The 15,176-nt window shown below is 43.8% G+C and overlaps 1 protein-coding gene across 2 annotated transcripts in view; it reads right to left on the reverse strand.

The window, feature by feature from the left end:
• ARHGEF3 (Rho guanine nucleotide exchange factor 3) overlaps positions 1–15,176 on the reverse strand; it is a 362,873-nt gene that overhangs the window by 158,307 nt on the left and 189,390 nt on the right. For both annotated transcript variants that reach the window (XM_073644608.1, XM_073644609.1), the window contains one exon: positions 8,585–8,653. In XM_073644608.1, the coding sequence (XP_073500709.1) occupies positions 8,585–8,653 (69 nt within the window). The remainder of the gene's footprint in view (positions 1–8,584; positions 8,654–15,176) is intronic.

Raw genomic sequence — 15,176 nt, forward strand, 5'->3', positions numbered from 1 at the left:
CCCAATCCTGCAGCCACACTCCCATCCGTCTCTCACCTCAATATCCTAATGGATGTGTGTTAGCAAGAAGAAGGGGGAAAATAGAAAGGAGTATGATGACAGAATCAGACTACACAAAGATTGTTTGTAGTCTGTTACCACGGAGATGTATATCTTTACAGCGAAGTTGTAGATATAAAATAATACTTTTTTTTTTTTTTTTAAATCAAAACAATTTGTTTCACGTTTCCATTTTAGATCCATGAGAACAATTTTTGCGACGGCTTTATCTACTATGTTACAGATAACTTTCTACACCAAATAACTGCAAATCTGCAGACGATATCCCACTGGTTTCACTAACGTTTATGGATGGTTACGGAAAACTTGTTTCTGACATAACAAAAATACTGTAGAAGTAAGAAAACATTGTTCTCAATGCCACATATATCTCCTATTCGTCTGTGTCGTGTAGCTAGTGACTCAGGCAACTAGAATGTAAAAGAGTAATTTGGCAGAAATCACTTTCTTTTGTCACCACTTTCAAAGTGATTTCTGCCCACATTGGATGAAGCGTCACAATATCCAAGCCTAAGCATACACACAACATTGTGTACAGAAGTGTGTTGTTGGATCACTTCTAGGAGTCACATAATGACGTACGTTCTAGCTACTAAAATTGGAAAAATTCTAGCGATCTGTATAGATGTTTGTGCACAGATCACTACAATATCTCCAATTTTAGTATCTGGAATGTACCTTATATAGGCGCGCACAAAGGTAACGAAAAATCAATAGCACAAAGTCTTGACAAAAAGGAGGAAAGGTGGAGACACCTCTCAAGTTGGTAGAAAGTACTTTGTAGAATAGTTGTATGTATCAGTAGCTGACAAGTATGTGAAAAATGAAGAAAGCATTGCCATGCCGAGCCTGGGGCTGCGAGCCCTGGATGTTTTTATGTTTGCAATCCTATAGACACACCTCACGAGGAAATCAAGTTAGCGTTGCCTAAAGCTGGCCAAATGTAGACCAATTTTTTTTGCACAAAGGGAACCTGTCATGTCCCCAAATTCTATTAACCTGCATATACTTGTATGAGGTTAATCTGCAGGTTAATAGCCAAAAAGTGTGGCTCCTGGAAGAAAATGAACTTTATTCCTCCCTGGAGCCGCCGGCTTTCAGTCATAGGGTTGTGCCGGAGCAGTTCAGTCACCACAATGTGACCGGCAGTTGCATGCACATCCTGGCACTTTGATTGACAACTGCACAGATGCGCTGCAGAGATCGCTATCAATCAAAGTGATGGGGACTGCTTACAACTGCCTCTATGACTGAAAGCCGGCGGCTCCTAGGAGGAATAAAGTTAATTTCCTCCCAATAGCTGCTCTTTCAGTATGACTGTCAGGGTGAATTTACCAAACAAACTAATCGTATGGCTGTATAAATTATAGAACAACTGATGATACCGTTCTCGTAATAATCTGATGTACTAGCGCACTGTACAAATCTGCAGTGAATGCAAAAGCAAACAAGAAAGATAAAGGAGCCCCCCGTGCATTAATATATAAGAAAACGTTGTGTTGTTAGAATAATTTAGAAGATATTTTGCTAACTTGCGATTATTATATATGTTACGGAGCCATATTAAAAAATGGATTTAATATACCTAAATGGATTTTCATTGAGATCACCATATTGTGGTAGGTGGGCTTATACAAATGGATCATAATGAGCACTAAGCGCATGAACCTTACACTTATAACTATAGTACATATAGCAATAGTGTAATATAAAATGACAAAAAAATATATGTTCTAATGTATCTTAGTGCATTGTCTCTACATTGGAGAAAAGGGCAGAATGTATTACTGCAAACTGTGCTGCTTATACAGTAATGCAGATGTATAGATGTCTGCAAGGAACAGATAGGCAAATATGAGATAGATAGATAGATAGATAGATAGATAGATAGATAGATAGATAGATAGATGAGGGGGCCCGCCAGCACCAGCGCCTATTTCAGCTGAATGTGTGTCCAAGGAGTCACATTCAGCTGAAGTATATCGCTGCGCAGGGACCCACCAGGTCCCCGTACTGCAATACATGCCACCGGCCAATCAAAGGACAGTAGCTGATGTAGGCGTGCTAGTCACGAGTGGGAATGGCAATGACATCATGCTCTGCCCCTTGCCGACACACTGACGTCAGCTACAGAAGAGGACGCCGCATGTCGTGGGAGTGGAGGAAGGTATGGAGAATCATTTATTTAATGTATTGGAAAAGAATGGTAGAACATTATACTAGGAAGGGGCCCAGGATGCATGCAGATCATTATACAAGGAAGGGGCCCAGGATAGGGAGCATTATACAAGGAAGGGGCCCAGGATAGGGAGCATTATACAAGGAAGGGGCCCAGGATGGAGGACATTATACAAGGAAGGGGCACAGGATGGGGAGCATTATACAAGGAAGAGGCCCTAGGATAGGAAGCATTATACAAGGAAGGGGCCCAGGATGGGGAGCATTATACAAGGAAGGGGCCCAGGATGGGGATCATTATACAAGGAAGGGGCCCAGGATGGGGATCATTATACAAGGAAGGGGCCCAGGATGGGGAGCATTATACAAGGAAGTGGCCCAGGATGGGGAGCATTATACAAGGAAGGGGCCCAGGATGGGGAGCATTATACAAGGAAGGGGCCCAGGATGGGGAGAATTATACAAGGAAGGGGCCCAGGATGGGGATCATTATACAAGGAAGGGGCTCAGGATGGGGAGCATTATACAAGGAAGGGACCCAGGATGGGGAGCATTATACAAGGAAGGGGCCCAGGATGGGGATCATTATACAAGGAAGGTGCCCAGGATGGGGAGCATTATACAAGGAAGGGGCCCAGGATGGGGAGCATTATACAAGGAAGGGGCCCAGGATGGGGAGCATTATACAAGGAAGGGGCCCAGGATGGGGAGAATTATACAAGGAAGGGGCTCAGGATGGGGAGCATTATACAAGGAAGGGACCCAGGATGGGGAGCATTATACAAGGAAGGGTCCCAGGATGGGGATCATTATACAAGGAAGAGGCCCAGGATGGGGAGAATTATACAAGGAAGGGGCCCAGGATGGGGATCATTATACAAGGAAGGGGCCCAGGATGGGGAGCATTATACAAGGAAGGGGCCCAGGATGGGGAGCATTATACAAGGAAGGGGCCCAGGATGGGGAGCATTATACAAGGAAGGGTCCCAGGATGGGGATCATTATACAAGGAAGAGGCCCAGGATGGGGAGAATTATACAAGGAAGGGGCCCAGGATGGGGATCATTATACAAGGAAGGGGCCCAGGATGGGGAGCATTATACAAGGAAGGGGCCCAGGATGGGGAGCATTATACAAGGAAGGGGCCCAGGATGGGGAGCATTATACAAGGAAGAGGCCCTAGGATGGGAAGCATTATACAAGGAAGGGGCCCAGGATGGGGAGCATTATACAAGGAAGGGGCTCAGGGTGGGGAGTATTATACAAGGAAGGGACCCAGGATGGGGAGCATTATACAAGGAAGGGGCCCAGGATGGGGAGCATTATACAAGGAAGGGGCCCAGGATGGGGAGCATTATACAAGGAAGGGGCCCAGGATGGGGAGCATTATACAAGGAAGGGGCCCAGGATGGGGAGCATTATACAAGGAAGGGGCCCAGGATGGGGAGCATTATACAAGGAAGGGGCCCAGGATGGGGAGAATTATACAAGGAAGGGGCCCAGGATGGGGATCATTATACAAGGAAGGGGCTCAGGATGGGGAGCATTATACAAGGAAGGGACCCAGGATGGGGAGCATTATACAAGGAAGGGGCCCAGGATGGGGATCATTGTACAAGGAAGGTGCCCAGGATGGGGAGCATTATACAAGGAAGGGGCCCAGGATGGGGAGCATTATACAAGGAAGGGGCCCAGGATGGGGAGCATTATACAAGGAAGGGGCCCAGGATGGGGAGAATTATATAAGGAAGGGTCTCAGGATGGGGAGCATTATACAAGGAAGGGACCCAGGATGGGGAGCATTATACAAGGAAGGGTCCCAGGATGGGGATCATTATACAAGGAAGAGGCCCAGGATGGGGAGAATTATACAAGGAAGGGGCCCAGGATGGGGATCATTATACAAGGAAGGGGCCCAGGATGGGGAGCATTAAACAAGGAAGGGGCCCAGGATGGGGAGCATTATACAAGGAAGGGGCCCAGGATGGGGAGCATTATACAAGGAAGGGTCCCAGGATGGGGATCATTATACAAGGAAGAGGCCCAGGATGGGGAGAATTATACAAGGAAGGGGCCCAGGATGGGGATCATTATACAAGGAAGGGGCCCAGGATGGGGAGCATTATACAAGGAAGGGGCCCAGGATGGGGAGCATTATACAAGGAAGGGGCCCAGGATGGGGAGCATTATACAAGGAAGAGGCCCTAGGATGGGAAGCATTATACAAGGAAGGGGCCCAGGATGGGGAGCATTATACAAGGAAGGGGCCCAGGGTGGGGAGTATTATACAAGGAAGGGACCCAGGATGGGGAGCATTATACAAGGAAGAGGTCCACGATGGGGGGCATTATACAAGGAAGGGGTCAAGGATGTGGATCATTATACAAGGAAGGACTCCAGGATGCAGGACATTGTACCAGGAAGGGGCCTAGGATGGGGGACATTATTACAGGATGGGGGCATCGAAGGGGGAGATTATTAGAGGAAATAGCCAGGACGGGCAATATTATTACATGGGGGACAAACACGTATGTCATTATAGTATCTAGAAAGTTACAAGGGCCCATACATCTGACCAACATGCAGGTGGGGGCCCAGGTCCAAATTTTGCAATGGGGCCTATCGGACTCTAGTTACGCCACTGTATAGATAGATGGTATTTGTCTGGTCAGTCCACAGGGAATGCTTCTATGTTACAGCAGTGATCGACAACTTGACGGACTTACTTTGCAAAATTGCTCGAAATAGATCTAAATGAGAGAACAAGACCAATGCAGTCAATGCAACTCTCCAAACCAGCCTAACACGACGTTCAATTTACCCTGAAGCCTCTGTCCTTTTTTTTCTGAACTCACTTCACCCAACGCCTCTGCATACAGCTGTATTATCATGTAACATATCAACTTATTATAGACCAACACATTGTCCTGCCTGGTGCCCAATTTGGTTATAACCCACCGAAGATCTTACTGATGTGGTTGAAAAAAGATTGTCCTAAAACTGGGGAACTTTTAAGACCCAGGCTATACAACAACTTTTGACATGCGTGTCTACCAGTCACACTAAAATCCCAAATCAAAGTTAGGTGCAACTTTTTTTTTTTTTTTTAACTTCTCAAAATTTGTCTTGACTAAGTTCACATCACCTATAAATTGGCTTAGTTTGTGAAAGAAATCTGTGTAACAATTTTATCGCATGATGTTGTATAATTAGTTCATGGCCCTCTTGATTAGCCATCTCCTTGATGGACAGAGCACAAAAAGTTCCTAAAAAATAATAAATATGGTGCAAATCATGAAAATCAGTTTTGGGGGGTAAATTACACCAGAATTATGCCGCATTTAAGCTCGATACCTTTCCTCCAAAGGTGGAATGTAAGGGTTCGCTATGACTTTTTAGTTATTTTAATGTTTTGCCAAGGTTATAGTGCACTTAAGTCAATAGGCGATGTGGACTCACTGGGTCCCTGACGAATATGACTATGGCTGAACCAAGATTGTGAATGCTTTACCCTTGATGGCCATACCAGAGTGTGGACGTTCTTACACAAAATCCACTGATGTCTACCCCTGGGGCAGCCTCAGCCAGCAACAACTGGTGAGCAGAAGGACTGAAAACACCAAGATCTCACCTATAAATGACGTCTACCTTTGATAAATTTTTTCTACGATTTTGTCCCTCTATACAACCTACTTCTTTGGCTTTTTTATACACCTTTCATTACAGCTTCCTGTTGTTAATGATTGTGTTACGATCCTGGCATAGTACGAAACCAGTGGCTGAAGAAGTACAAGCAGAAACAGCAAGCGGTAGTAAAATTTCTTGGAGATAGCAAGGAGTTTGAAGGAAATAGTCCATAGATGAATAGAACAGTATGGGTAAGGATGTTCAAGAGCTGGAGACTAAAACTAGGCTCACAGCTAGACACAATACTCAAGCAATGAGTAAGAGATCCATGCGGCTTTAAGTAGGCCCAAACAGGAAACAAGATGGATTCCATAGATTTAGAATCCGCCATCTTGGCAAAGGGCAATTGCAGAACACAAAAGCAGCCTCCAGAGGTAAGGAGTGAAACTGCAGCACAATATTAAAGTGAACAATAGCGGCCACGAGTGGTCAAACTGTAGAAGGGCAACAGAAATCCTGACAGATTGAGATGATTTTGCAGCTTCTATAATCAGTAAAGTGAAACATTCCATTAACAAAGCTCCAAATATGCATTATCTGTGGGCCAAATGGAGCAGCCATAGTGGAAACCTTCTCCCAGTAATCGTCTACCTCTTGACGATCACAAATTATTCCACATCTGTTAGTAATCTTCTGGTTACCAGAGTTCCTGCAATCTGTTCCTTTCCTTCCCCTTCTAGAAGATGGACATCGATACTTCCTCTGCATCCACCTGCCCTCCAGTCATTTCCTCTATTTCGCGTCTCACCTGCTTTTTTCAAACACTTCCCCAGTATATATTACATTATGATGCTATACAGGGTCTCTGGTTTTTACCTCTTCCAGTGTCTTCAGTTAATGTACAGATCATTTTATATACTTACGCCGTACCACGCCAATAATGCTCACCCACCACACTTGGCATTATTGCACTGGGCTGTGGCACTGGTTTTCTTTTAGCATGGTCTCAGGAGGAGTCCTATCACTTGGTCTCCCCAGTTAGAGCCCGTACCCCCATGGGTGTCTTATTCAGCCAGAAAAAACCCTGCTCTGTGCTGATGAGGGGCAAAACTCTGAAACAGAGGTCTGTAGATCAGTGTCTACCCTGGATAATATCCCTGATCATGTTAAAGGGCCAGACATTGACTTATAGGGTAGCTTTCTCCAACAGGTGGCACAAGTGAGATTTTTTTAAAGAGTAAATCAAAAGTACACATGAAAATCAGAAACTTTCTAATAAATCTGATAAATCTGCTTCTTTCCCTTCCTGGATTGATCTCAATTCATGGGTAAAATCTATTTTAAGTGAAGACAGACGTTCCCATTAGTGAGTTTAGAGGAGATGACAGTTAGTGTTTCCAATAGGGTTTCCAATAGATGGCACTAGAGTTCAAGTCCTCTTCCTCTCTGAAGAGGTAATTTGCATATTTGATTTCCCAGATGAGCACTGCATGGCATAAAAGTCTCCTTACACTGACATATCAGGCAGGTCACGCTTCACAAAGAGAAACGTTACCCATAGGATGCAGATGTAATGATTTTCCTTGTGGAGACCACCTAGCAAGTGTAAGGAGACATAGAGCACGCAATGCTTCCTGGAAAAAATAAATGCAAATTAGCTCTCCTCCAAGGAAGAAAGTGGTTCTCTGTTGCCACCCTATAAATCAATATCCAGCCCCATAACGAGTCTTTTCACGTGACATAGAATATTTAGCCCAAAAGGAAAATACATCATATATACCGTACATAGCTATTTTGAGTTTCTCGTCCTTTATAAGTTCGGAGTATGACACTTTTGACGGAGCTGGTGTTCTGTGACACTGTTTCTGCTTGTCGGAACATTTTGATTGTTTTTGGTATCCCCCATATTGATGCTTTAATTGCTGCTTGAGCATATATTTTCTAATAGAACCCATATGTATTTAATGGAAACTGCACTTTCAACAAGCAATAGAACAACCGAATGTACGAAACTTCGTAATTTATCTTATTAGAGAAATCTGCTTCCTTCTCCACGTATAAGCCACTTCTTCTTCACCTCCCTCCTGAACTCCTACAAGTCTATCTCGCTCAACACAAGATGGACTTCCAGTACAATGAGGAATCAAGTTACATAGCAAAATCTATGGAAAACTGAGCAGGGAAACAGATTGTGCTAATTCTAGCTAGCTTGAGCTGGATTCCCATCTACACTGCTCAGTCATGTTACTGTATAATGTCTTTTATGCCTCTGTTACTTCGGTCTGTGTGTTACCAAAGAGAAAAAAAGAGCAGGAATTCATCTTTCTTTGTATTTAGCGTATGGGAAACATCAGAGCAGTTATTCTCCACCCACAAGCTCAGAGAAAACTGAAAATTAGAGATAGAGCCTGCAGAGGGGAAAACCGGTGAAAAAAGCAGGATACAAGTCACATATTGGCCAGAGATAGTGTTATACTTAATGAACACACACAGGACAGCCTTATCTGAAAAGATATTTGAAAGTATATTTTCCCTTTAAATTCATAACCATAAGCCAATGTTAGCCAGCATTTTGTGCTGCCTAATCTCTTTTTTCACACTCCAATAGAAGCAAATTGTGAAAGTGAAGCAGCGATATCAGCATCACTGCCGTAGCTCCATTAACGTCCAATCAAGTTTCTTGGATGCAGAAAACAATTGAAACTAAAGAAGAACTCACATCATTCCTGCCGAGGCTGCACACGCTGAGAGCGTCATCCTGATCCTGGGAACTCTGCTTCCTTTTCCTCTGCGAATCAAATACACACAAAAAAAATAAGTCTCAAATTCCTCTGGTCACAGTAATCAAGTATTCACCACACACTTTACTCGCTGTGCTATTAGTTGCAGAAGAAACAGACGTCAATAAATATTGTTTTTTTTCCCACATTATTTAGTGTTTTTTTTCTTTTAGACCAAAACATCTAAAACTACATCACTGAAGAGGACCATACATTTTCGTCTGACAGTAACAGTTTCACTGTAGTAACAAAGATTGCAGGATTTGTAATATGCAGACCACCTAATCTGCATATCTACAGGTTAATAGCGTTTTTTTTCTGGTGAAAAGGGGTTGTCAAACTGTGGAGACATTTTTTTTATTTAAATGCATATATTTGGGACTGAAGATCATTTTTGCATTTGGATTTCTTTAAAAATGTTGCATTGTTTGTCCCTTCTATAGCCTCGGTCTATTGCTAACAGCTGAATGAGTTGACTGGGAATCCATAGGTGAGCTCGTTCTAATGGTCTGATGTATAATGTATTATGACTGATAACACCTCTATATACAGTAGATAACACAGGATCCACCATTCACAATAGGTGATATCACAGCTCACCTCCTCCTCCTGTACAATGACTGATAACACCCCTATATACAGTAGATAACACAGGATTCATCATTCACAATAGGTGATGTCACAGCTCACCTCCTCCCCTTCCTGTACAATGACTGATAACACCTCTATATACAGTAGATAACACAGGATCCACCATTCACAATAGGTGATATCACAGCTCACCTCCTCCTCCTGTACAATGACTGATAACACCTCCATATATAGTAGATAACACAGGATCCACCACTCACAATAGGTGATATCACAGCTCACCTCCTCCTCCTGTACAATGACTGATAACACCTCTATATACATTATATAGATAGATAACACAGGATCCATCACTCACAATAGGTGATATCACAGCTCACCTCCTCCCCCTCCCGTACAATGACTGATAACATCTCTATATACTGTACATAACACAGGATCCACCATTCACAATAGGTGATGTCACAGCTCACCTCCTCCTCCTTCTGCACAATGACTGATAACACCTCTATATACAGTAGATAACACAGAATCCACCATTCACAATAGGTGATGTTACAGCTCACCCCTCCTCCTCCTGTACAATCAATGATAACACCTCTATATACAGCTGATAACACAGGATTCACCATACACAATATGTGATATCACAGCTCACCTCCTCCTCCTCCTGTACAATGACTGATAACACCTCTATATACAGCTGATAACACAGGATCCACCATACACAATATGTGATATCACAGCTCACCTCCTCCTCCTCCTGTACAATGACTGATAACACCTCTATATACAGCTGATAACACAGAATCCACCATTCACAATAGGTGATGCCACAGCTCACCTCCTCCTTCTGTACAATGACTGATAACACCTCTATATACAGTAGATAACACAGGCCCCGCCATTCACTATAGAGATGTCACAGCTCACCTCTTCTTCCTCCCTACACAATGCCAAAAACTGTTTACTATTTTTCTTTTACTTTTTCCCTTTATTGTTAGAGACATTCCATGAATATTATAGTTTTAAGTTTGTCAATAATGTGAGATTTGTTGTATAAGATTTCAAACACCAATAAAACAACAACAAACATTGGTTTTCCCTTTTCTCACAGTGTAGTCAGTCATATAAACTTGGATGCAAAAAATAATAAGAAGAAAGACAGAGGACGGTGGAGAGTCAATACCTGGGAATGAGGAGTTTTACACAGTTCTTAATAGACATATCCTGCCTCCGTACAACAAATATGTCACCATTTGTAGCGACAGGAAATGAGGAAGGAAGAGAACGTTGTACACAAACGTCACCCATTATGGGACGTCTTCATCTCTGCTGTATTTTTCTGCAGTGCGGAACGCTGTGATATAACAAGAAATGCTCTCATCACAGTTTCCCTATGAACAATCTCATCCGTCCCGACTATGAGAAAATCAATTTAGCACAGTCCATTTAATTGGCGGGGTCGTGGAGAATTAGATGGGACAGATGATTGGATCTGTGTTTTTGCAGCTGTCGTGTTGGGCTCTGCTGCAGCGCCAGGTACCTCTGGATGGAGCTGTGCAATTGTCATTTCCCATTTGGAAAAAACATCTTTATAAATCTATTTGACGGGTCGGTGTATCAAGTAGCTTCATAGGAAATCATATGCTTTCAAATCAAAGTAAACATATGAAATATGTATTAAGAAAGGATACCATATGTCACGGTCGGCTGAGCCCTCCTGATAGCGCACAGAACAGCCGAGTCCTGCGGTGCGCCAGGAACCTGTCACACTATCTGATACAGACGTATACATTTCTTTGGAAAGCCGCCCTAATGCAGAATGTCAGCTGGGAACAGTTGTAATAATATTGCAAACTTCCACCAGGTCTTCTCCATTACGCTACTATGTAATATTTTATTTTGCATGTAAGGTTGGGGTCACAGATCGCTCTGCGCACTAATTTTGTGCAACTAATTTCTAATAATGTAGCGGAAAAATGCTGCGATATTAAGGGGGTTTCCAATTAAAACAACTTGTTATCTATCCAAACAGATGATAACTTGCTGATCGGTGGGAGTCCGAGCACTGTAAATGTAACTTTTATCCCCTTTACAAAATGAAGTGGCAGGTCGGATGGCCGAGGACAGCGCTCAGCTGTCATGAATGGAGCAGCGGCGAGCATGCGCACCGCCAGTCCATTTAATCAGGGATAGAAGTAGTAGTAGGACTCCCACCGATCATCAACAATTACCCTGTGGATAGGTTATATTTTCATCGGACAAGCCCTTTAAGGTTGGGGTTATACAGCGACACAGGTTGCACCAACAAAGATCACCGTATGCCGCTTCTATGTCGCAGCATAGTGCAAATGAATGGAGCTGCATTACAACCCAAGGAAGTTGAAAAAGATGATAACTAGTTGGAGATTTTGCAACTTGCTTGCTGCGGTACCTTGCAGGTTGCAGTGTAGCGAGGGCATACAGCAATCATTGGCCACACAACCTGTGCCGCCTTAGGCTAGGGCTACATGGCGACATGTGTTGCACAACAGCCATACTCAGACCAAAAATATTTGAACAACTTGTTGATGTGCGACTATTTCTAAGCTGAGATTTGGCTGTAAAACCAAAAAACAACTGAATCACCGGAAAGTCGCATGCAGGTTGCAGTCCTATGCAAGTCCTATGGCAGGTGAGTCACTTGAGCCTTGTGATCAGGGAGACAAAAAAAGGGAATATATTTGGAGACATTCGCCAATCTGCATCACAAATGCAGAAGACCGCAGGTTTCAATGTGATAGAATTGGAAATCTTTATATGCTGCCACATCGCAATGTCAATATCGCGCAGTACAGGTCACTGTGTAGTCTTAAATGGATCCTGTCACGTCGCTGTTAACCTGTAGATATGGAGTTAATCTGCAGGTTATTAGCATTAGGAAGGTGCCCGGCTGCAGTACTGAAGGCTGCGGTACTGAAAGAAAGACTCCTGGGAGATAATGAACTTTATTCCTCCTGGGAGCCGCCGGCTTTCAGTCATAGAGACATTCCAGCATGGCCACAGTCACTGCTCACTATACGGTAATCGCCGCGTGTGAGCACGCCCACTTAGACTGACAGCTGGCACTGCGCTGATGCACTGCAGAGCCGGCTGTCAGTCACAAAGTTGTACCATGCCGGAAGGGCTCTATGACTGAAAGCCGGTGGCTCCCAGGAGGAATAAAGTCCATTTTCTCCAGCATCATCAGTCATTAAGTATAAGTAACCATGGGCTCTCGGAGAATCCAACTGACTGAATGAGGCTTTGTAGAGACATGTTGTAATGTTTTATCCTGAGTTCAATGAGCCTCCAGATACACCGCTGGCAACAACTTTTCACTGACGTTTCCAGGTCGCTATTGTCAGTGCTGAAATATCTCACTAGTGACCCCTTTTTGCCAGCACAGAGAACAGATGTCTCCTCCCGATCTGACATTACATACAATGCTGCTGACGTGTGACATTTCATAACCAGACTTGCAAATGTCACATAGAAAAATTCGATATCAAGCTGTCAAGTTGTTTGTCTTGTATTAATTGCTCCCTTTAAAGATAATGTGCCTATTACAAGGGGCAATGAACCCCCCAAAACAATCGCACAAACTGCCCCACGATCTAGTGACAAAACTAATTTTTCTCCGAGAGCATCTTTTATGCATAACATAAAAATGATCATTTGTGGGCAGGACATCCTCTGCTGCAAACCGGGGACGTGTTACTGACAATTATGTAAAGGGTTTCCTATAAACATTCAAGCAAAAACCTCACAATGGCTGCAACACATAAATGTTATCAAACATACACCAATCCACTATATTGTCTGTCGGTGCTTGTTGCAGACCAAGAAAGGCTATTTGCTCCTTTGCACAGGATTTTTTTTGCTGTTGTCCATTTGCTTCCTAAATGCAAAGTAAACAGATTTCTAAATAATCTTCATTAAAAATTGTCTACCATTTTGCTCCTGCAGACTGTAACTAATTTATCTAGCTGAATAGTCTGCAAAAATGTTACAAATCCTTCACAGATGCTGTTCATGGTTCTGATAGCTTTCTGTAATCTCCCCCTCCCTTCTCTCTGTGTTAGGGCTCGTTCACACATCCAATTTTTACATGTACAAGAAAAACGGACCAATTATTCTGACTTTGATCAGAGTGTGCTCCGAGTGTTTTTCTTGTACATAAAAGAAAATAAATATTTCTTCACCTTCTCCTTTCCGACAGTAGGTGAAAATCGGACCACAATCAGATATCATCCAAGCGTGGTCCGATTTTTTCAAGGACCCATTGATTTGCATTGCCAATTTTGATCTGACCCTCGGATCAAAATCAAACATGCCTCTACAATTTTCCACAGACCGATAGGTCATCAAAAAATCACGGACATGCGCGTGGCTCCATAGACTATCACAGGTCTGTGAAAAACAGATAGCACTCGTACATGAAAATAGGACGGCTGAATAAGCCCTAAGAGATAGCAGCAAGGAGGAAGATAGGGTTGTAAACAGATCTGCAGTGAAGAGAATATCCAAATTTTTATGGCGAGCAGAGAAAAATGGCTGTAGACAAGGAGAAAAGCATGTGAAGAGGAAATAAGTTCAGGATAGAAGCTGTGCTGGCTGGCATATGAGCAGTGAAAACATCAGCACCCTGAATATACACTGACCTCACATTCAGCCTATATTACTGAGAGAGACACTCCCACAAGAAACAATCTGAAACTTGAATCAGACTGCAAACTGCTCTTCAGGGGGTCAGAAAATAAATAAAGGAATGAAGACTGCAGACTACAAATGTTATTAACTAAAGATAGCCACTAACATGTGTAAATAGAATTTTTTCTACGTCAATGGTATTCATAGCCTTTAATGGGACGTTCCATCTCAATATGAAAAATTCTCAATAAATGCTTAGTTAAACACATCCTCTTGGCATCTATTTTTGCCATTATAGTCTATAGGGATATATGAACAGGGCCGGCGTCAGCAGCCGGCGTACCCGGGCAAGTGCTGGGGCCCTAGACCATCAGAGGGGCCCAGTTGCTGTTGGGGCCCGGGCTGCTCCCCTGGCATCTGTGCAGCCAGGACCGCCAGCACTGCTTGATTGCCGGCACTTTACCAGACATGGTAAGCTGTGCGGCTGTGTCTGGTACTAATGACACGGCAGGGGCGACACTGCCCCTTTAATTTTGCTTGTGTGCCCCCCCTGTCGCGTCATTGGTAGCAGACACAGCCTCACAGTGCACCGCCATGTCTGAAGTGCCGGCAATCAAACACCGCCGGAGGTCCTGAACAGATGCAGGGGGAGCAGCCCGGCCCCAACGGAGAGTGGCCCCCCTGATCATCCAGGGCCCCATGTCTGTGACAGGCCAGCGGCCCTGCACAGATGAGGGGGAGCAGCCCGGACCCTGACAGTGAGTGGGCCCCTGTGATGGTCCAGAGCCCTATGTCTGTGACATGCCGGCGGCCCTGCACAGCCACATGGCAGAGGAGCTCGACTGGAGACAGGACCGGGGGCAGGTGAGCGAGGCTTGTTGCCAGCTTTCCCAATCCCCATATTAAAAATATTTCTAATGCGTGTGTGTATGATGTAAATGTCTGTGTATGTCAGTATGTATGACTGTATATATATATTTATGTTCATTTTATATATGTTTTTAAGAATTTGTTTTCAAATATGTATGTATGTCTGTATTTGTATATGTTTGTGTATGTGTGTGTCTACGTATTGTATGTACGAATATCTGTGTATGTGTGTGTGCGTGCATATCTGTGTACTGTGTGTGTGCGTGCATGTCTGCGTACTGTGTGTGTGCGTGCATGTCTGCGTACTGTGTGTGTGCGTGCATATCTGTGTACTGTGTGTGTGCGTGCATATCTGTGTACTGTGTGTGTGCGTGCATGTCTGTGTACTGTGTGTGT

The sequence above is a fragment of the Phyllobates terribilis genome, unplaced genomic scaffold, assembly GCF_046119375.1.
Source record: "Phyllobates terribilis strain yellow unplaced genomic scaffold, ASM4611937v1 Scaffold_8__6_contigs__length_399053987, whole genome shotgun sequence".
Classification (NCBI taxonomy): Eukaryota; Metazoa; Chordata; class Amphibia; order Anura; family Dendrobatidae; genus Phyllobates; species Phyllobates terribilis.